The following is a 20,830-nucleotide window of genomic DNA, read 5'->3' on the forward strand; positions in this document are numbered from 1 at the left end:
AAGTCAAATTAAAGCATATTTTACCTTGTTAATTTGAACTTATCTAAACTATTATTGGCACTTAAATTATGAGCTAAAATTGTGCCAAACACATATTGTCTTTGCGCTTTCTCGGGTTTGAGCTGGGGTCTGTTGGGATTTTCTACTACCTGGATCTATATTGGTTCCTAATCAAGGCGTTTCGTCGGTCTTGCTTCTGCAAAGGTGCCTGTGTCGAAGTCTTGATAGTTTTGGTTCATTCTTGTATCTCTAATAGAATCTGTATTGTCTTCGGACTTGTTATAGAATGAAATTGATATTTTCAAGAAAAAGAAAAGAAGAGATTCTTGGATCGATTTAACAACCACCATAAACAGCTACTTAATTAAAAATTTCAACAAACATTTACATCATTAACTTTAATGTGCACTAGTTGCAATAATTGCGCTGCTTTATTTTCCACTGTTCACATTACAATATATGGGGGTAATTCTGCATGAAACACATTACAAATCAGTACATATCGAGCGTATGATCATTCCAATGTGAGAACTTTAAGAATCCAATTCCACAGTTGAGCATTTGGATCGGGCACCAACATCCCTCCCTCAATCTGACAATTGATTTTCGTTGACATTTTGTAATTCCCTGTGAAAAGATCTACTCGTGGACATTTTTTTCTTTCACTTATCTTGACAATGAAAAATGCAATGGAGACCGAAATTGATTTTATACTGAACGATATGAATTTTCGTGTTTTTTTAAACTAATTTCAGTCCAAGTACCATTGCTCTTCCTCTAAAAATAGACGGTTGCAATTATTAGGTCCTATTTGCCCACTTATTTACATGTGCGGTCGCTTTCTCGGCCTGCAATTGTAAAATAAAACCATCAAAACAATAAAAACTAGAGTAAGAAAAAAAAAAAAAACTGATTTACCATCTGAAGGTCAAAATCAGTGGAAATAGGGAAAGATAAGAGTTTCTTAATTAATTACCTCTTTTTCCCAGTCACATCTCATGGTGATGATGGCCAATATCAAAGTTTGTACTGCTGTTCCTCCAAAAATCATTCCAGCCCATATTCCCTGATTATTATGTTACTAATCTTCAACCATTCAAATTTTCCAAAAAACTATAGTATCGGATATATATGGTACTACTAGAGTTGAGCAGACTAACGGTCGGACCTTGAATCTAGCTAGTCCTAATCATTTCAAACTGGCTAACTTGGTTTTGTTTGGCCCGTGTTTAGAAAGTGAAAAACCACTTGATCGATAGATTTATGCCTAAAGGCTCTGTTCGTTTGAACTGAAAATGCATGTTTTCCTCGAAAATGTTTTCCAAATTTTCCTTGTTTGTTTCGAAATTGGATCATTCAAATTTTTTTTTTTCGGTACAAATCATTCAAGTTTTTTTGAGTGGCTAAAATAGTGGCAATTTTTTTTTTCTTCAAAAATGTTGCTAAAAACAACTTCCTGATAGTGAAGGATACATACCATGACTCCTTGGTCGAAAACCCAGCCCATTAGAAACCCGAGTGGCAATCCGATCAGATAATAGCAACCTAGGTTTATATACGCAACATATGCTTGCCATCCGGATCCAATAGCCACCCCTGTCAATAATCAATATCAACAGAGTTTAACACCAACATTTTGACAAATCTACGCATGGCGAAAGAAAGGGAACAAATTGGATGATACAGATTCTCTGCAATTCAATCTGCACCAAGAAATGAACCATTGGTCCACCACGAGTCCTATCTCGATGGTCTTAGTTAGAGCATCTTCAATCCATACAAAATAGAGGATGGATGTAACACATTGAGGGGAGATTTTGTAATTTATTTCACTTTTTCTTCACTTTTTTTACTTTTTGGGAGAATCTTTGAGGGACCCACCGTCCTTTTTAGAGTTTGGTCCTCCAAAAGTAAATTTGGTCCTCTAAAAATGGAGGACCAAAAGTAAATTTGGAGTACAAATTTCCTCCAAACTCTAAAAAGGACGGTGGGTCCCTCAAAAATTCTCTCAAAAAAGTACAAAAAGTGAAGAAAAAGTGGAATAAATTACAAAATCTCCCCTCAATGTGTTACATCCATCCTCTATTTTGTATGGATTGGAGATGCTCTTATACCACAAAATCTTTTTAGCTGTTTAACTTGTTTTATGTTTTCAATGCCTCTCGTTGAGATAAATGAAAAATAAAAAAAAATTACATGTTAAGATTGCCAAACTCCGACTTGAAGGTGTCTCATCCAAAGGAATTTACACCCAAATTTTTTATTTAAAAAAAAAGAGAGGAAGAAGATATTTACCTGAGAGAACTGGTTGGACACTGTTGAGGAGAACAGTGAAGGCCAAAAGGACAGAGAGCTTGTTTACTGCTTCCAATACAGTCTTACTAGAGGAGAAAATTAAGGCAATTTCGTTGTGGAAAATCATAATGAAAATCCAGAAGAAGACACCAATCACTGCGGATGTCGTCACCGAAACCGTGGTTGCAAATTTGGCCCCTTTTCCATTCCCTGCTCCTAGCTCATTTGCAACCCTAACTCTACAACACCATCACAAATATTCATTTTAGTACCAAGTCAATGAAAATTTAGTAGTAGTACAATAGTAAATTTTGGTGTGTACTGTTGGCGTGAGTTGTCAATTGGAGGAATTGGAGGATCAGTTTTGGATATGAAATCCCTTCTTTCAAGGGTCAACCGTGATATTAGCCTTAGAAAGTGTACATCCTAAAATAGCTTCCTAAACTTTCTCTTTGTACTACTGCTATATAATTGTATTCATTCTTGTAAAGAAGATATAAAAAAAGACTCCATTTTTTACACAGGTACTCGGTAGTAAATAAGGTGTAGTAATAGTTTATGAAATTAAGCTATATCAATGAAAAACTGTTGGAGAAAGGAGGTTAGAGTTCAACGGCATCAGTTGTGCCCTTTAGGTGCCAGGAGGAAGGAGAAAGAGGCCTTTAGCTTGACGGCATCAGTTGTGCACTTTAGATGTCAGGAGAAAAGAGGTCACGAGTTCAACTCCTCTTTTAAGATGCTAATATAATTATTCTAACGACACTTATTTTCGTTGATTAAAAAAAATGAATAACCCTTTTACCCATTAATTAAATCTACCCATTTAAAAGCCGTATTTCACGCAACCTTAGTCCTTATTAAAATCGATCCAAGGGGGCCACGAAATTGAATTGAGACAATCTTCCTTTTGTATCACGTGATCTTCAAGACAATAAAATACTCCCCTCAAATAAGCACCGAAAGAAGAATATTCTCTAAAAATTGGGGTGGGCTGGAGTGCTGGCAGGCGAGTGTGCACCCCTATCTCAAATTCCACACATGATGTGCAAAAGAATAATAGTGGCGATCAATTTCGACCAGCCCCAAAAGAGAAATTCTAATAATCAATATTGTACTCAACAGTTGTTTTGATTGACTTCTTGCCAACTTCTTCCCTTTTTTTTTGGTAGCGGACGGCATATAATTGTCTTCGACTTAGGTACCAACATAATTGGGAGGTAGGTCGTTGGTTGTGATGTCATCTTTTTCCGTTTCCTTTTAATCTACAGTATGTAACTTCGATTCAGTGATTTTTTTTTTCTGATAAAAAAAGAAATTATTGTACTGAAAAGTGAAAGAAAAGTAGTTCTTTCACTTTCTATGTTTTTTTTCTCTCATTTCATTTATGTTTCTTTATCCTTTTTATAAGTTTCCGGACAAACACTGCGAGATAGATTCGGTTCCTAACTTAAATTTTAGGCCCACAAATTATTCTACTATTTTTTCTTTTATGCTTTTTGGCCCACAAATGAAAAATGGTCTTCTTCTTATATATACATTCCAGCAAATTTAGCTATATATCAGAGGGTTAGGATATGTTTATCTATTGGAGTACTATTTCTATGTACGCAAATGCAGCCAAAACTTCAATCGTTCTTATCGACTCATGTTCTATTTTACTTGTTAATGATGGGATTTTTGTGTACGAACAATTATGGATGGAATTAAAATTTTTTATTTGTCGAGTTTGGCAATTGATATTGGAAAGACCTCTCGATTTAACACATGAAGATTGTGGCAATACATACAAAGCTCCATAATCAAAAACATATTTAGTCCATAGGTTAAGTGAAACTTAACAAATCAATAGGACTATGTAATTCCAATTTTACTAGTACTATATATGGTTCAATTAAGAATCTTATCTTAGGATAATGAGTTGATTACAGTGACGTCCACAACATGTCGAGCCAAAAGACATTAGCAACATTTGGAAAATTACATTTTCTTTTACACATGGTGGTAGGGCTGTAAAGGTGCCGAGCAGCTCGCGAGTTCGGCTCGTTAACGTTCGGATCGCTTGTTTATTAAACGAGTCGAAGTCGAGCTAGAGTTTTCGGCTTGTTTAGTAAACGCACCGAGCTCGGCTCGTTCGATAAAAGCTCGACTCAATAAAAGCTACTTGGCTCGATTAAAGAGGTTCGTTTAGTAAATGACTAAACTCGGCTCATTAAGACTCAAGCTGAACTCGATCGAGCTCGAGATTTTGGCTCGTTAGTAAACAAACCGAGCTCGACAAAACTCGACTCGTTTACACCCCTTTGATGGTGGTACCCACAAACAAGATTCAACTTCAAGATTGTTATTAATAAAAGACAAGAGGCAATAAATAAACATAAAATTGAAGAAGAAAAGGTTGATACCCAGTTCCAGCAAAGAAGGCAAGAGGAATCATCATCTCCCAACCATTAATATTCATGCTGCATAAAAAGACAAAAAAAAAAATTAAAAAAAAAATCGTTTATGTACACGTCAAAACAAAATGAACTTGGTCGAATTTTTGGGCATGTCAGATGAAAAAACATAAGAAGTTGTGGGCCTATATAGTCCAAGTAATGTACAGTCTTGAAGATGATAAAGAATTTGGCTTGGCCCAGTTCGCATAGCAAACAAATCAAGCTTAAACATTATTTTTTTGCTCGTTCAGTAAATGGGTCGAGAGCTCAAGTTATAATTAGCTGCGACTCGGCTCATGTAGATAAGCTCGTTTTGAATGTTTGGGATCGAACTCAAGCCTACCTCGAAGATCCTAAAGCTCAGTTCAGCTCAGCTCGGCTAATTCATCTTCTGTATACCCTAGCTTCCTCTATATCTAAATAGGGATTGGGGGATGATGCTATGCAGTGGTGTGTGTAGCACCGTGCTGCTAACCTCTGAGCCGTCGGATCGTGCATCTGACGACTTGGATCTCATCTTGACAACCAATGATCGAGAGCCGTTTATTGTCGGGATGAGATCCGAGCCTTTTGATGCACGATCCGACAGCTCGGAGGTGCGCAACACAGTGCTACTCACACCACTGCACAACACGAATCCAAAGTCCATCTATATAGGCCTTTGTTAGCTTGCCTTTTTCTTTTGCTTTTGAGAGAGAGAGAGAGAGAGAGAGAGAGAGAGAGAGAGAGAGAGAGAGAGAGTCCACAATTCTAGAGTGGAGATAAAAGGTCACAATCAATGAGGGTTAGACTTGTAAATTTCGGGGGATCTTTGGGGCAAAGTATTATGTTTTGGTGTAAAATTACAAAATACTCCTCCAAACTACACTTGCTCTAGACTCTAGGGGTATTTTGGAATTCAGTGTGGTCAGGTGACTCGCCTTGCCTATGCTGGTTCCGCCCATGGCTTTACTATTAAACTTTATTAGGTTTTATTCGTTTTGGGGTCTCAAAACTCTTAACCACTATTTTAAATAAATTTCATTTATCTATCTCTTTTCACTGTAATGATGAAAATACCAGTAATGAACAAGCTAGAGATACTATATACTAACCATATGGACAAAGCATCCACAGCAACTTCTGCATTCTTTAGGTTTCCAGTCATCAATATCAGAATTCTGTAGTACCAATTCTCCAAACTGATTTAAGAATTAATAGACAAAAAAGCCAAAATAATTAATTAATGTTGGTATAGCACCACACAGGCTGAAAATATATGCACATTTGAGTGACAAAATTGGGCGTGACGTCATTATTCTGTACTAGTAAAATATATTGGTTCACCTTTCACTTTGAAATCTGACTTGCATGATCATGTCTCAAGATTCGTACCTATACGTGAGCTTGTGGAATATGTTTAAATTACTACTCTTCATTGTTTCAATTTGACGAATTTCCATTGCACCGGAAAAAAAATATAGGCTGGATTGAGATTGAGATTGAGATTGAGATTGAGAGAGTACCAAAGCATGATCCCGGAAGAAACCGAGAGTTTGACAAACTCCCAAAGACCGGAAAACGCCTCGATGGAAAACCCGGTCCAGGTAAGAGGGCACCCACCACAAACAGTGTAACCAAATAACCCAAAAACCAAAACCCACCACGAGAAATTTGAAGTAACCGCCACCCCCACCACGTCAAGCTTCAATTTATACACAAACAACCAGCTCACCGTGGCGTGCACCACTAGTGCCGCTAGAGAAACCCACGCGATCGCTGCCATCTTCAGCTGACTCTGTAAAAATCTTTTTTTTTTTTTTTGAATCGGCACAAAAGAATTATTATTAACTAGAAACACAAAGTACAACGACTTAGAGTGGTTTTCGATCACAAAGATCTCTTTTTCATTTGTTTTTAATGTGTTTTTCTTACCATGGACTTTTCTAAGTTGACTGATCTCAAGAGAAGAAGTTTTAAAAATGGCAAAAAAATTTGATGTTTTTGATTTTTTAGATTTATAGATTTTGTTTTTGGAAATTTTTTTAAAAATAATAATTTTGGAGCTTTTTCACTTTTTTTTATTATCAAAAGGAGAAATATCTAGCATGACCAAAAAACTCGAAAAACCGAGTTTTTTGTGCTTACTTTTGTCTTTTATTCTTTTCATTGGAAACGAATCAACAAATGATCAAGAAAGTCTTTTCACCAAAAAATCACGAAGAAAGAAAGTGAAAATAAAATAAAATTGTGTACGTAGAAACCTCTGGAGGGGGAATTGGAAGGCGAAGCTGAAGTGGAGTGGGATCATCCACAGGGAAACGACGCCCGATAGCTCTGCGATACCGGAGGGTTGGCCGAGGAGCTTTAGGATCGGAGAGGCGAAGAGGTAGAGAGGGAGCAGGAGGATGCAACAGATGAATAGGACGATCCAGGAGCGTTGCATGTATATGCCCAACATGTGGTATTTTTTGGCCCCAAATGCTTGACCGCATAGCGTTTCCAATGCACTTGCCATCCCCAGCTGCTCATAGTGCAAACCGACACCACATTAAAAAAAATATATATTGGAACGCCCGAAAATATTTAGAAATAGAATTGTTTTTAGGCAAAAAAATAAAAATGGTAAGAAACACAATTGTAACCATGTTTTTTAATTAAATTCGTCGTTGTATAATGGACGACGACTATATACGACTCCGGAACGTTTGGAGCAGTAACACAATAGTGAAAGATGATCACAAAGAGTAGTGCGATGCGAGCACTCTAGATTGAATGTCAAGATTATACTTTTGGGCTCAGGCTGAGTCCGTTTCATAAGCACAACAGCTCTTTTTCGTTGAATTTTAGAACTTAAACATTGGGTTACTCTTGTCGAACTTATAAATGGAAAATTGAGTGATTTTATCAGGCACTTACTGATATTCAATTGAGCTGATTTTTCGTAGAGAGAGTTAACATATGATGTTGTAAGAGATGAACCGTTTATCGCAGTAAAACCGGGAATATGTTGGGTAATGTGAACAAAATTGAACTCTTCAAAAACTGCAAACGAGGGAGTGAAGGAGTACCAAAAGGCCGAAGTTGAAGCCAACGACGACGTTAGTAGCAACGGAGACGGCCGCGAGCTCATGGTCGCCGAGGTGGCCGGCGAACGCTTGAGTAATGACTAACATGGAGTAGCTGGTGAGGCGGCTTAACATAGAAGGTCCCACTATGTGCCATAACTTCTTCGATTCGATCCACACCCTCTGCGCAAGATCAAGATCATGATCATCTTTTCTGTCTCCGTATTTCGACCGGACGGCGGTGGATGAGTAGTCTAACAAGGGTTGTTTAGCTTCCTCCTCGGCTGCCGCGGCCGTGCCGTTGCTCGGCATGTTAATTTTTCGGCTAGTTTTGGTACGTAGGAGAAGGAGTGGTAGTTTCTAGTGGCTTTAAGCTTCTTTTGGTAGCTCGGTGTGGAGAGGTGGAAAAGATAAGACTTCAGATGGTTTGTGGTAGAAATCAAATTAATGGGCATTCATTTTAGGGAAATATTCAAAAAAAATCGCTTAACTTACATTGCAATGTTCCATAGGCCTCTAAACTTAACATATTTTCAATTTAATTAACCTCCAAAGTTTACAAAAAACTTACAATTAAGCCTTTGTGGTACAAACCAAATTAATGGGCATTCATTTTACGTGCTCCAATTTTCAATCTGTTTGAACCGATACGAAGACTTTATTTTTCTGATAATTTTATTTTAAATGTTTATAATGAATTTTTGACTTTAAGATCTTTCAATGAGCACCCTAACTCATATGAGAGCCCTACCAATATCGAATTAATTGGGCTAATTTTTTTAAGAAACCTATAAAAAAATATTTTAAGAATGACTTGTAATTTGAAACATTTTTATAGGATACGTAATAGGTCCAAATAAATCTTAAACGTTGGATGAATAGTACACATTTCACAATTCCGTTTGTAACTTGACGGAAGATGACGACAAAGGCTTAATTGTAAATTTTTTTTTTGTTTGTAAACTTTGAAGGTTAAATTAAAAATAGGTTAAGTTTGGAGACCTATGAAACATTGCGGTATAAGTTCAGCGATTTTTTTGAATTTTTTCCTTCATTTTATTGGCTTGTGATATATTTATGAGAAATGATATACAAAAGGACAAACATTTTTTGAATATGAAAAGGACAAACATTTCAGAATCAACTTTTTCCAGCGCGCCAGACCCTAGGAAAAAGTTGAAGCTAGAAATCATACTCGCCTCTTTTAGACTTCTTCGTTCCCTTTTTACAATATAGAATTTTTTTTTTATCTTTATTTGATGTGAATTTATTCTATTATCTCTTAATGTGTGAAAAAGTAAATTTATAAAAAGATAAAAAGATAAATTCACATGAATAAGAACAAAAAAGAAAGTGTTTGTAGTAAAAAGAGGACTGTAAAAGTCAATTTCCTTATTTTATTGACTGATATTTGGAGTGAGGATCAACTTTTTCCAGCATCAAAATCATTTCCCAACATTTCAAGAAGGGTAGTGATTTTCGCAATTCCCAAATTATTAACCTCGCACTCCCCAAACAAACCGTGTTCAATTGGAAAGTACAAACAGAAGGGTTTCCTTCATTTTCAATTTTTTTTGCCATTCTATATATGAAAGTAGGATTAAGTTGATCGAATTGGTTAGTGAAATTGCCTTGTTCTTTTCATTTTGGTATTTTTTACTTCTTATGATAATAAAAAATTACTACTACTTATGATTAGTTTTGATTTTCTTACCTAATCATGGCAAATCACTTACGAATAGACAATTGATTAAAGAAAAAGTACCATTTTGAGCTTATCTTGATATTGTGAACAAATGCGAATTCTCCACCTCCTGAGTTTGCACAATTCCCATTTGTTTGACGCAAGATCATCTATACTGAAATTTTCGTGTACCCCGTGTATTAAGTGATTTTCGGGTACCCTGTGTATTAAGTGATTTTCAGTCGCAAGATTGTGCTTTGAAAATCGGATCATGCGGCTGAAAAATACTTGGTATATGGGTACTGTTAGACTTGTCTCACATCGCTCATTCAAGTCACCCAAGCTTGGTTAATATATTCTAGAAACTACTCCAGCTATTGCCAATTGGTTTTAGGTTGGAACCCTCCAAGAAATTTAACATGATATCAGAGCTAGGTCTTTGGTGGGCTCATCTCTCGTGGGAAAGTCTTTGTCGGCTCTGTTGCCCGAGTCAATCGCTCAGCTCCTGGTCTGTTACCTCCACGTGCATCCCGACCGCACGTGAGGGAGAGTGTTAGACTTGCCCCATATCGTTCATTCAAGCCATCCAAGTTTGATTATTATATTCTAGAGGTTACTCCACATATTGCTAATTGATTTTAGGTTGGAACTCTCCAAGAAATTTAACAAGTATACCATATATAATTTCGGTGCAGAGTACCTGTGGTGCGCATTTGTTTCAGTGCCGTCCGAGAAACTTGATGAAGACAAAATTTTGATATTTCTTACACGTACGATTATGACAGTAAGACAAACCTTATAAATATTTCAAGATTGATGTCTTGCCCATCAAGTAGTTTCTCATTCATTAGCCCTATGACCTTTTTAGTGAGTCATCAATTTTGAATGTTATGCATTCTGTAGTGTGAACAAATTTTCCCACCCTCCTTAGAGGAGTATGATATATTCTATACTAGGGTAAAGGCATGTGCTTCACACGAAAATATCATGTCCGTTAATTTAATTTAATTTAATTTTTTTCTTTGACTTTATTTTCCACCGTTCACATTACAACATATGGGGATAATTTCGCATGAAACACATTACAAATCAGCTTCTTCTGTTTTTTTTTTTTCCCCATAATGGTAGGAGTTGTATTATAATCAGAAAACAATTGAATACATTGAGGTTGGATATCGTCGCAAGGGGAGTAAATAACCAAACAAGAGGCCTAGCTACCCAAGATCACCCATTAAAGCCTCACAACCGAGCTTTGTGAGCTAATCGGCAATGACCGACATCCAAACAGAAAGCAACACACACCCTCAAGTTTGGCAAAGACGACCAAAATAACACCAGAAACCCCACACCGGGGAGGGAAAAGTCCCATTAAAGGGGGAGAACTAAACCAACAAAATCCAAACAAACAAAACCAAAAAGAGACAAGAAAATAAAAAAAAAACCCCGGCTGTGGATGTTGTTGCCGGAAGCCACCGCACCGGATCCGTCGACTTATTCGCCGGATGAGCAAAGCCAAACCATCACATATATGTTCAAATCTTCACCAGATTGGCCCTAGCAAAGCCGGACAAGCGGACAAAGGAAGGAGGCGGAGGGTGGAGGGGAGTCGTAGGTGAAGCACAACGAGATTAGGAGGTGAAAAGAAGAATTTATCAACTATTTCGAGGCTAATTCATAGTGTACGAAACTTTTTCCTGATTTTAATTTGACCCGCCACCATTGAACAATGTGATTGGTTCTTCAAAAACAAAAATTAGTAGAGGGGTCAGATCATTTCGGGGAAGGTAATTCGTGGTTTGCGGAAGTCAAAAAGCATATATACTTTACCTTGTTTGAACTTATCTAAACTATTATTGGCACTTAAATTATGTGAAGCTAAAATTGTGCCAAACACATTATTGTCTTAGATTCTTGGATCGATTTAACAACCATAACCGTACAGCTACTTAAAAATTTCAATAAAACTTTAAGGCGCACTAGTTGCAATAATCGTCTTTATTTTCCACGATTTTTATTTTGATCCGCATTTTCCATGATTTACATTACAACATTTGGGGATAATTCTGCATGAAACACATTACAAATCAGTACATATCGAGTGTATGATCATTCTGATGTGAGAACTTTAAGAATCCAATTCCATAGTTCAGCATTTGGATCGGGTACCAACATCCCTCCCTCAATCTGATAATCGATTTTCATTGACGTTGGTAAATATTCCCTGTGAAAAGATCTACTCGTGAACATTTTTTTTTCAATTATCTTGACAATGAAAAATGCAATGGAGACCGAAATTGAGTTTATACTGAACGATATGAATTTTCGTTTTTTTTAAAACTAATTTCAATCCAAGTACCATTGCTCTTCGTCTAAAAATAGATGGTTGTAATTATTATGTCCTGTTTGCCCACTTATTCACATGCGCGGTCGCTTTCTCGGCCTGCAATTGTAAAATAAAACCATCTAAACAATAAAAACTAAGAGTAAAAAAAAAACTGATTTACTATCCGAAGGTCAAAATCAGTGGAAATAGGGAAAGATAAGAGTTTCTTAATTACCTCTTTTTCCCAGTCACATCTCATGGTGATTATGGCCAATATCAAAGTTTGTACTGCTGTTCCTCCAAAAATCATTCCAGCCCATATTCCCTGATTATTATGTTACTAATCTTCAACCACTCAAATTTTCCAAGAAACTATAGTATCGGATATATATGGTACTGCCAGAGTTGAGCAGACTAACGGTCGGACCTTGAATCTAGCTAGTCCAAATCATTTCAAACTGGCTAACTTGGTTTTGTTTGGCTCATGTTTAGAATGTGGAAAACCACTTAATCCATAGATTTATGCCTAAAATTATGGTTTTCAAACCAATCCGAATTTGCAACTAAGGCTCTGTTCATTTGAACTGAAAATGCATGTTTTCCTCGAAAATGGTTTCCAAATTTTCTGTGTTTGTTTCGAGATTTGGTCATTCAATTAGTTTTTTTGAGTGGCTAAAATAGTGCCCAATTTTTTTTTTTTTGGTTTAAAATATTGCTAGAAACAACTTCCTGATAGTGGAGGATACATACCATGACTCCTTGGTCGAAAATCCATCCCAATAGAAACCCGAGTGGCACTCCGATCAGATAATAACAACCTAGGTTTATATATGCAACGTATGCTTGCCATCCGGATCCAATAGCCACGCCTGTCAATAATCAATATTGACAAAGTTTAACACAGAATTTTGACAAATTTACGCAAGGCAAAATAATGAGAAGAAATTGGACATAGCCTCTCTGCAATTCAACCTGCACCAAGAAATGAACCATTGTTCCACCACGAGTCCCGTCTCGATGGTCTTAGTTGTACCGCAAATTCTTTTTAGCTGTTTAACTTATTTTATGTTTTCGATGCCTCCCGTTGGGACAAATTAAAAACCAAAATTAGTTCAAAAAATAAGAAAATAGTAGAAATGAAAACAAAAATAATTATGTACTCCTTCCGTACCATTTTAAATAAAGAAAACTATGTAACTTTAACCCCAAATTAATTTTTTTCCGGAATTACTATTTTTTTTTGTACTGTTCAAAAGTTCTTACTGAGATCTTTTGAATGGTTTTTTTTTTTGAAAATCAATACGCACGACTTTTCGTAAGGGACATTTAAAATAAAACGGATAGAGTAATATATGTTAAGGCAGGCCAAACTCCAACTTCAAGGTGTCTAATCCAAAGGAATTTACACCCATATTTTTATTTTAAAACAAAAAGACCGGTTCTGCTTAACGGCGAAGGGAAGGCGGCTGATGTGGGCTTTCTAGTTCGGAGCCATGAAAATTTGGGTGATGTCCAGCGGTGGCAAAGAGGGTTCTGATTTTGCTCGGTGTGGTGGTTTGTGGGTGGTGTTTGGCGGCTTGTGACTATGTTGGTTCACAACGGCGCATGCCGCAAGCTGCTGGTGCTGCTCTGTTTTGTGGTGGAAGCCGGGTGAGGGGTGTTGTTTGGATCCGTGGGTGATTGAGGCGGGTTTGGGTTGGGTGGCGGTTTTTTTTGTTTTTTCCTGGTTTTTTTGATCTTTTGTTGGTGATGTGAGGTGTTTTCTGGCAGCGAGGTGTGGCAGTTCTAACGTGGTTGCCACTGCGGCCAGTGATTCTCCGATCGTTTTTGGGATCGACGACATACGGCGGGTTCACGGCTAAGTGCTTTGTGGAGGTGGTGGCTTTGGTGTCTGGGATTCCAGTTCTTCGGCTTAGATTTTGCGTGTTTTTTGGGCTTATTGTTGGGCTTTGTCCCTGTACTCAAGCTTTCAGGCCTTTTTAGGTGTTGGGCTGCATCCTATTTGCGTTTTATTGTTTTATCTGGGCATTAAATTTAAGGCCTCTTAGGTGCTGGGTTCCGTCCCTTGGGGTGTTTCTTTGATTGGCAAGGTGCCAATCAAAGGCTTGGGTCTCGGATGGACATTGTTGTTCTATTCTTTGCTCCTTTCGGTCTTTGTATTCACATTTAAAGATTAATAAAATTATTCTTTGCCGTTCAAAAAAAAAGTTATTTACCTGAGAGAACTGGTTGGACACTGTTGAGGAGAACAGTGAAGGCCAAAAGGACAGAGAGCTTGTTTACTGCTTCCAATACAATCTTGCTAGAGGAGAAAATCAATGCAATTTCGTTGTGGAAAAGCATAATGAAAATCCAGAAGAAGAGACCAATCACTACGGATGTCATCACCGAGACCGTGGTTGCAAATTTGGCCCCCTTTCCATTCCCTGCTCCTAGCTCATTTGCAACCCTAACTCTACAACACCATCACAAATATTCATTTTAGTACCAAGTCAATGAAAATTTAGTAGTACAATAGTAAATTTTGGTGTGCCGGTTGTAAGTAAGGTGTAGTAGTATAGTTCATGAAATTAAGCTATATCAATGAAAAACTGTTGGAGAAAGGAGAAAGGAGTTGAGAGTTCAACGGCATCAGGCGTGCACTTTAGGTGTCTGGAGAAAGGAGAAAGAGGCATTTGGCTCGACGGCATCAGTTGTGCACTTTAGGTGCCAGGTGAAAGAGGGCCAAGAACTCAACTCCTCTTTCAAAATGCCAATATAACTATTCTAGCAACATTGACTTTCATTAAACAAGTAATGAATAACCCATTTACCTATTTAAAATCTTTTAGAGATGAGTCAAATTGGGTGAGGACCAATAATAACTCATCTCCTACGTACGTAAGGCAGGATCAGGTCAACATTGACTTTTTGAATGAGTAACAACACATCGATGGTATAAGGATCATGCAAATGTCAAAGGGTGGTAAAGGAGAAGCTCAAGATTTGGAATGCCTCTGATTTTGGAAATGTTGTGACTAAGATGGATGAACTAAAGATAAAGCTACATCAGTTTGCTGCTTGTTCTATTTATGTCTATCTCTTGATGGGTGAGTGTTGGAGTATTAAGTTCTATTTTTTGAAGGATGGGTCTCATCTTTTGGATCTGTCATGGGTTGAAATGGAGTCTGTGCTAGGGTTGATCTGCTTCTTGTGGGATCAGTGGTTTGCTGCTATGTATTTGGGTGGTATGTGGAAGGGTTTGTATGTCGTGTCTGGTTTTTCAGAGGGTCTTTGTATTGGGTATTCTGGTTCTTTGGTGTTAATTTGGATTTCAGTTTTCAATAGATGATGGGGATATTATTCCTTTGATATTGAGTAAAAGCTGTGTTATGCAATTGATTGGTGCTTGCTGTTTTCATCTCGGAGGTTGATAGTAGATGATTGGGACTTATGTTCTATGATACTATCCCCTTTCGACATCTCTCATGAGGGCCAATATCGATGTGATGTTGGCTGTGGCCAGTAGATGATTGGGACTTTGGTTCTGTGATACTCTCTCCCCTGCTGGTTATCAGAGTCCGAGGTGGGTAGTAGATGATTGGGACTTTTGTTCTTTGATATTATTCCACCTCATCATTTCTCTAGCTAGCCTGAAAATGGGAAGGGTATACTAGCTGGCTGGCTTCAATTTGGGTTAAATCAATCTACCCTGCAGCCATGGTAATTCTTTGTTTCTTCACAATTTCAGTAATGTTCAGGGATGCATCAAGCTTTTATGGGTCCTTCTTGACGTATGTTCTTGTGTGGTGAATCAAATTACATCTATAGCTTGTTTTGAAGTCGAAGAAAATTCTGAAGATTGTGCAGAATCGGATCGGATTACTTCCCAGTTATGTTTTGATGCATCACGATACTCTTAGTTTGTTCAGGGTCTCCCAGTCTGTCTTGGGGAAATTATTGTCTGTATGTTTTGTTATGAACGGTTGTTTTGGTTGGCTTCTTGCCAACTTCTTCCCTTTCCTGGTAGCGGGTGGCATATGATTGTCCTCGACCTATGTGTCAACATAGTTGAAATGTAGGTCGTTTGATTGTGATGCCATCTTTTCCCGTTTAATTTTAATCTATGCAAATTTGATTCGTTGATTAATAAAATTTTCTTTGCTAATAAAAAAAAAAAACGATCGATACTATTAAGACACCGCTAAACTAGATTTATTTCAACGTATTTCACGCAACCTTTCCTTAAAATCCGAGGAGGCCATGAAATTGGATTGAGATGATCTTTCTTCCGTATTACTTAATCTTCAAGACTATAAAGACTCCCCTCAAATAAGCACCGAAAAAAGAATACTCTCTCAAAATTTGGGTTGGGCTGGAGTGCTAGTGGGCGAGTGTGCACCCCTGCCTCAAATCGACACATGATGATGTGCAAAAGAGAAATTCTAACAAACATTGTACGGCCCAAACTAGTACCACATCTGGTAGTCTCCTCTTCAAGTAGATGAAAATGAAAAGTGGAAGAAAAGTAGTTCTTTCACTTTCTATGTTTTCCTCTCATTTCGCTTTCTATGTTTCTTTAACCTTTTTTTGTAAGTTTCCAGACAATGCGGTCCCCAACTTAAATCTTTGGCTCCACAAATTATTCTATTTTCTTTTATCCTCTTTGGCCCACAAATGAAAATTGGTATTTTTATGTACCAATAAAGTTAGATATCAGGAACTGCCATGCTAGCTTAAATGATTAGTTCACCCCCTCCCTTGGTGGAGGTAGGGGTTTGAGCACCGCGAGGAGCGTGGTTGGGATTCTAGGCTATGAACAGGCTCTAGACCCCCTGTGAGCTAACATACTAACTCCTCCAATCTCGTTGATGTAAAAAAAAGAAAAAGTTAGATATTAGGTGGCTAGGATATGTTTATCTACTACTATTTATACGGACACAGATGCAGAAACACTTCAATCATTCTTATTGACTCATGTTTTATTTTACTGGTTAATGGTGAGATTTTTGTGTATCAACAATTAATCATGGACAAGATATTTTATATTTATTGGGTTTGGCAATTATTATTGGAAAGACCTCTTGATTTGACACATGTGAAGATCGTGACAATACATCCTAAGCTCGATTCATAAAAAATATTTTGTCCATAGCTTAATTGAAACTTAACTAATCAATAGGACTATGTAATTCTAATTAATTTTGCTGCTGTATTATATATGGTTCAATTAAGAATCGTACTTTAGGATAATGAGTTGATTATAATGAATCAATGATTCCCACAACATATGGAGCCAAAAGACATTAGCTACATTTGGAAAATTCCATTTTCGTTTACACATGGTGGTACCCACAAACAAGATTCAACTTCAGGATTATTATTAATAAAAATGACTAGAGGCAATAAATAAATGAAAAAGTGAAGAAGGAATTCAGGTCGATTTACCCGGTTCCAGCAAAGAAGGCAAGAGGTATCATCATCTCCCAACTATTAATATTCATGCTGCATAAAAAGACAAAATAAAAATAAATAAATAAATACGTTTATACACGTCAAGACAAAATTTACTTGGTCGATGAAAAAAATAATAAGTTGTGGGCCTATGGGCCTATAGTCTTGAAGATGGTAAGAATGTGGCTTGGCTTAGTTCGTTTAGCAAACAAATCGAGTTCGAATATAATTTTTTGCTCGTTTAGTAGAATGGGTCGTGACCTCAAGTTAGCCACAACCCGACTCCTGTAGATAAGCTCGTTTTGTATGTTTGGGATCAAACTCAAGGCTACCTCGGAGATCCTAAAGCTCAGTTCAGCTCAGCTCGGCTAACTCATCTTCTGTATACTTATTTTGGCTCCATAGCTTTACTATTAAACTTTATTAGGTCTTATTCGTTTTAGGGTCTCAAAACTCTAGGACACGGTTTTCAATAAATTTTCTTTATCTATCTCTCTTCACTATAATAATGAAAGTACCAAAAATGAACAAGCTAGAGATATATACTAACCATATGGACAAAGCATCCACTGCAACTTCTGCATTCTTTAGGTTTCCAGTCATCAATATCAGAATTCTGTAGTACCAATTCTCCAAACTGATTTAAGAATTAATAGACAAAAAAGCCAAAATAATTAATTAATGCTGGTATAGCACCACACAGGCTGAAAATATATGCACATTTGAGTGACAAAATTGGGCATTAACATTATTAATTTATTATGTCCTAAAAGATATTGCATGATCATGTCTCAAGATTCGTACCTATTTGTGAGCTTATGGAATACATTTAAATTACTGCTCTATTGTTTTAATTTGAAGCATTTCCGTTGCACCCGAAAAAAATATAGATGAGATTGAGAGAGAGAGAGTACCAAAGCATGACCCCAGAAGCAACTGAGAGTTTGACAAACTCCCAAAGACCGGAAAACGCCTCGATAGAAAATCCGGTCCAGGTAAGAGGACATCCACCACAAACAGTATAACCAAACAACCCCAAAACCAAAACCCACCATGAGAAATTCAAAGTAACCGCCACCCCCACCACGTCAAGCTTCAATCTATACACAAACAACCAGCTCACCGCGACGTGCACCAGCAGCGCCGCTAGAGCAACCCATGCGATCGCGGCCATCTTCTGCTGACTCTGCAGAAATCTTTTTTTTTTTTTTTGATTTGGCACAAAAGAATTATTAACTAGAATGAAAAAGTACGACGACTTAGAGTGGTTTTGGGTTATAAAGATCTATTTTTCATTTGTTTTTAATGTACTTTTCTAAGTTAATTGATTTCAAGAGAAGAATTTTAAAAAAAATGCCAAAAAATTGATGTTTTTGGTTTTTTAGATTTAAGCCAGATTTTGTTTCTTTTTGAAAAATGTAAAAAGTAATAATTTTGGAGTTCTTGGCTTTTTTTTTTTTTTTTATTTATCAAAAAGAGAAATCTAGCATGACCCGAAAAATCCAAATTTTTTGTACTTTTGTATTTTCTGTTTCTTTTCATCGAAACGAATCATCCCATAAGAAAGTCTTTTCACCACAAAATTAACAAGAGATCGCAAAGAAAGAAAGCGAAAAAAAAATTGTGTACGTAGAAACCTCTGGAGGGGGAATTGGAAGGCGAAGCTGAAGTGGAGTGGGATCATCCACAGGGAAACAACGCCCGATAGCTCGGAGATACCGGAGGGTTGGCCGAGGAGCTTTAGGATCGGAGAGGCGAAGAGGTAGAGAGGGAGCAGGAGGATGCAACAGATGAATAGGACGATCCAGGAGCGTTGCATATATATGCCCAACATGTGGTATTTTTTGGCCCCGAATGCTTGACCGCATAGCGTTTCCAATGCACTTGCCATCCCCAGCTGCTCATAGTCCAAACCAAGACCACATTTTAAAAAAATATACGATCGAACACCGGAAATTCTTTAGAAATAGAATTGTTTTTGGGCGGAAAAAAAAATATGGTCAGAAACACAATTGTAACCATGTTTTTAAATTAAATTCGTCTTTATATAATGAACGACGACTATGATTCCTGAGATAAACTATAGTGAAATCATATAATTATTTTTTTGAATGGCGAAAAAATTTATTAATTTTTGAAATCAAATTACAAATATTAAAAGAACCCTAAGCAACATCAAGCCGAATAAGAGAAAACCCACGAGGGGAAACAACAAGCTCCAAGAATCATATATCAATAAAGACCCAAAGAGATATAATAATCAAGTTGATTTTTCACAAAGAGTAGTGCGATACGAGCACTCCAGATTGAACGTCAAGATTATAATTTTGGGCTAAGGCTGAGTCCATTTCATGACTACAACAGCTCTTTTTTTGTTGGATTTTAAAACTTAATTTGCAAAATAGAACATTGGGTCATTCTTGTCGAACTTAAAAGCCCCGTTCCGCTAAGGTTCTTTTATTAAAGTACTTATATATTTTCTGTTTTACGAGACAGATTATGCTCTCACAAATCACAATATATCACATTTAATTCAAAAAATAACTACTTATTTTAGTTAGTAGAATACACATTTGCAAATTGAAAATTTGAGTGATTTTATCAAGGATTTATTCATATTCGATTGAGCTGATTTTTTTTTAGAGAGAGTTAACATATGATGTTTTAAGAGATGGACCGTTTATCGCAATAAAACCGGGAACTCTTCAAAAACCGCAAAAGAGGGAGTGAAGGAGTACCAAAAGGCCGTAGTTGAAGCCAAGGACGACGTTACTAGCAATGGAGACGGCGGCGAGCTCATGGTCGCCGAGGTGGCCGGCAAACGCTTGAGTGATGACGAACATGGAGTAGGTGGCGAGGCGGCTGAACATAGAAGGTCCCACTATGTGCCACAACTTCTTCGATTCGATCCACACCCTCTGCGACAGATCAAGACCATCATCATCTCTTCCGTCTCCGTATTTCGATCGGGCGGCGGTGGATGAGTAGTCTAACAAGGGTTGTTTAGCTTCCTCCGCCGCTGTCACTGCCGCTGCCACCGTGCCGTTGCTCGGCATCTTAATTTTTGGGCTAGTTTTGGTACGTAGGAGGAGTTCTTTTGGTAGCTCGGTGGAGAGGTGGAGAAGATAGGACTTTAGATTGTTTGTGGTACAAACCAAATAAATGAGTATTCATTTCATTGGCTTGTGATGTACTATTTATGAGGAATGATATAAAAAGGACAAACAATTCAGTCTATCCGCGCTGGACTTCGCTTCCGTTTTAATTGGATTTCCTTGGATGGGCGGATGAAATTGATCCTCCAAAGTACTTCTATTGTCCTGATTTGTTTGTTTAATTTGAAAAATCGAACTTATTAATTAAGGGGACACAATCATTATACTTTGAAAACTAATGTTGTGTTTGATTTGGTTTTTGAAAATTTTTTTGAAAAATAATAGGAATAATAAGTGGAGCGAGATAGAGAGAGAAATGTTAATAAAAAATTACTGTGCCAATTGACAAAAAAGAGTAGATTGATTCAATTAAAAAAGTACTACTACTTCTTATGATAAGTTAGATTTTTCTTACCTAATCATGGAGTCAAGTTATGTTGTTTATTTGCATGCATAAA

General features: G+C 37.2%; 3 protein-coding genes across 5 annotated transcripts in view; all 3 read right to left on the reverse strand.

Moving 5' to 3' along the window:
* Positions 1-329: 329 nt before the first annotated feature.
* Positions 330-8,240, reverse strand: LOC131302380 (protein DETOXIFICATION 27-like). Of its 2 annotated transcripts, XM_058328957.1 has the most exons (9): positions 7,781-8,240; positions 6,974-7,233; positions 6,236-6,517; positions 5,825-5,911; positions 4,698-4,754; positions 2,296-2,534; positions 1,478-1,596; positions 977-1,066; positions 330-848 (listed from the first exon to the last, which is right to left on the reverse strand). In XM_058328957.1, the coding sequence occupies exons 1-9, from the start codon at positions 8,087-8,089 to the stop codon at positions 801-803; spliced, it is 1,491 nt and encodes a 496-aa protein (XP_058184940.1). In that variant the 5' UTR covers positions 8,090-8,240; the 3' UTR covers positions 330-800. The 2 variants fall into 2 exon arrangements, with proteins under 2 accessions (XP_058184940.1, XP_058184941.1); XM_058328958.1 differs by lacking the exon at positions 7,781-8,240 and having other exon boundaries at positions 6,236-6,507; positions 6,974-7,228.
* Positions 330-20,830, reverse strand: part of LOC131302378 (protein DETOXIFICATION 27-like) — a 60,796-nt gene continuing 40,295 nt past the window's right edge. Inside the window, exon 10 of one of the 2 annotated variants that reach the window (XM_058328954.1) lies at positions 330-745. The gene's annotated coding sequence lies outside the window, so the exon portion shown is untranslated. Of the gene's footprint in view, positions 746-11,441; positions 11,799-20,830 lie in introns of those variants that run through there. The other variant, XM_058328953.1, reaches the window with a different exon arrangement.
* On the reverse strand, positions 11,442-20,449 carry LOC131302379 (protein DETOXIFICATION 27-like). Its single transcript, XM_058328956.1, has 9 exons — positions 19,956-20,449; positions 18,855-19,114; positions 18,132-18,413; positions 17,768-17,854; positions 17,212-17,268; positions 14,001-14,239; positions 12,535-12,653; positions 12,020-12,109; positions 11,442-11,901 (listed from the first exon to the last, which is right to left on the reverse strand). The coding sequence occupies exons 1-9, from the start codon at positions 20,271-20,273 to the stop codon at positions 11,854-11,856; spliced, it is 1,500 nt and encodes a 499-aa protein (XP_058184939.1). The 5' UTR covers positions 20,274-20,449; the 3' UTR covers positions 11,442-11,853.

This window comes from Rhododendron vialii, chromosome 10a, assembly GCF_030253575.1.
Source record: "Rhododendron vialii isolate Sample 1 chromosome 10a, ASM3025357v1".
In the NCBI taxonomy this organism is placed as follows: domain Eukaryota; kingdom Viridiplantae; phylum Streptophyta; class Magnoliopsida; order Ericales; family Ericaceae; genus Rhododendron; species Rhododendron vialii.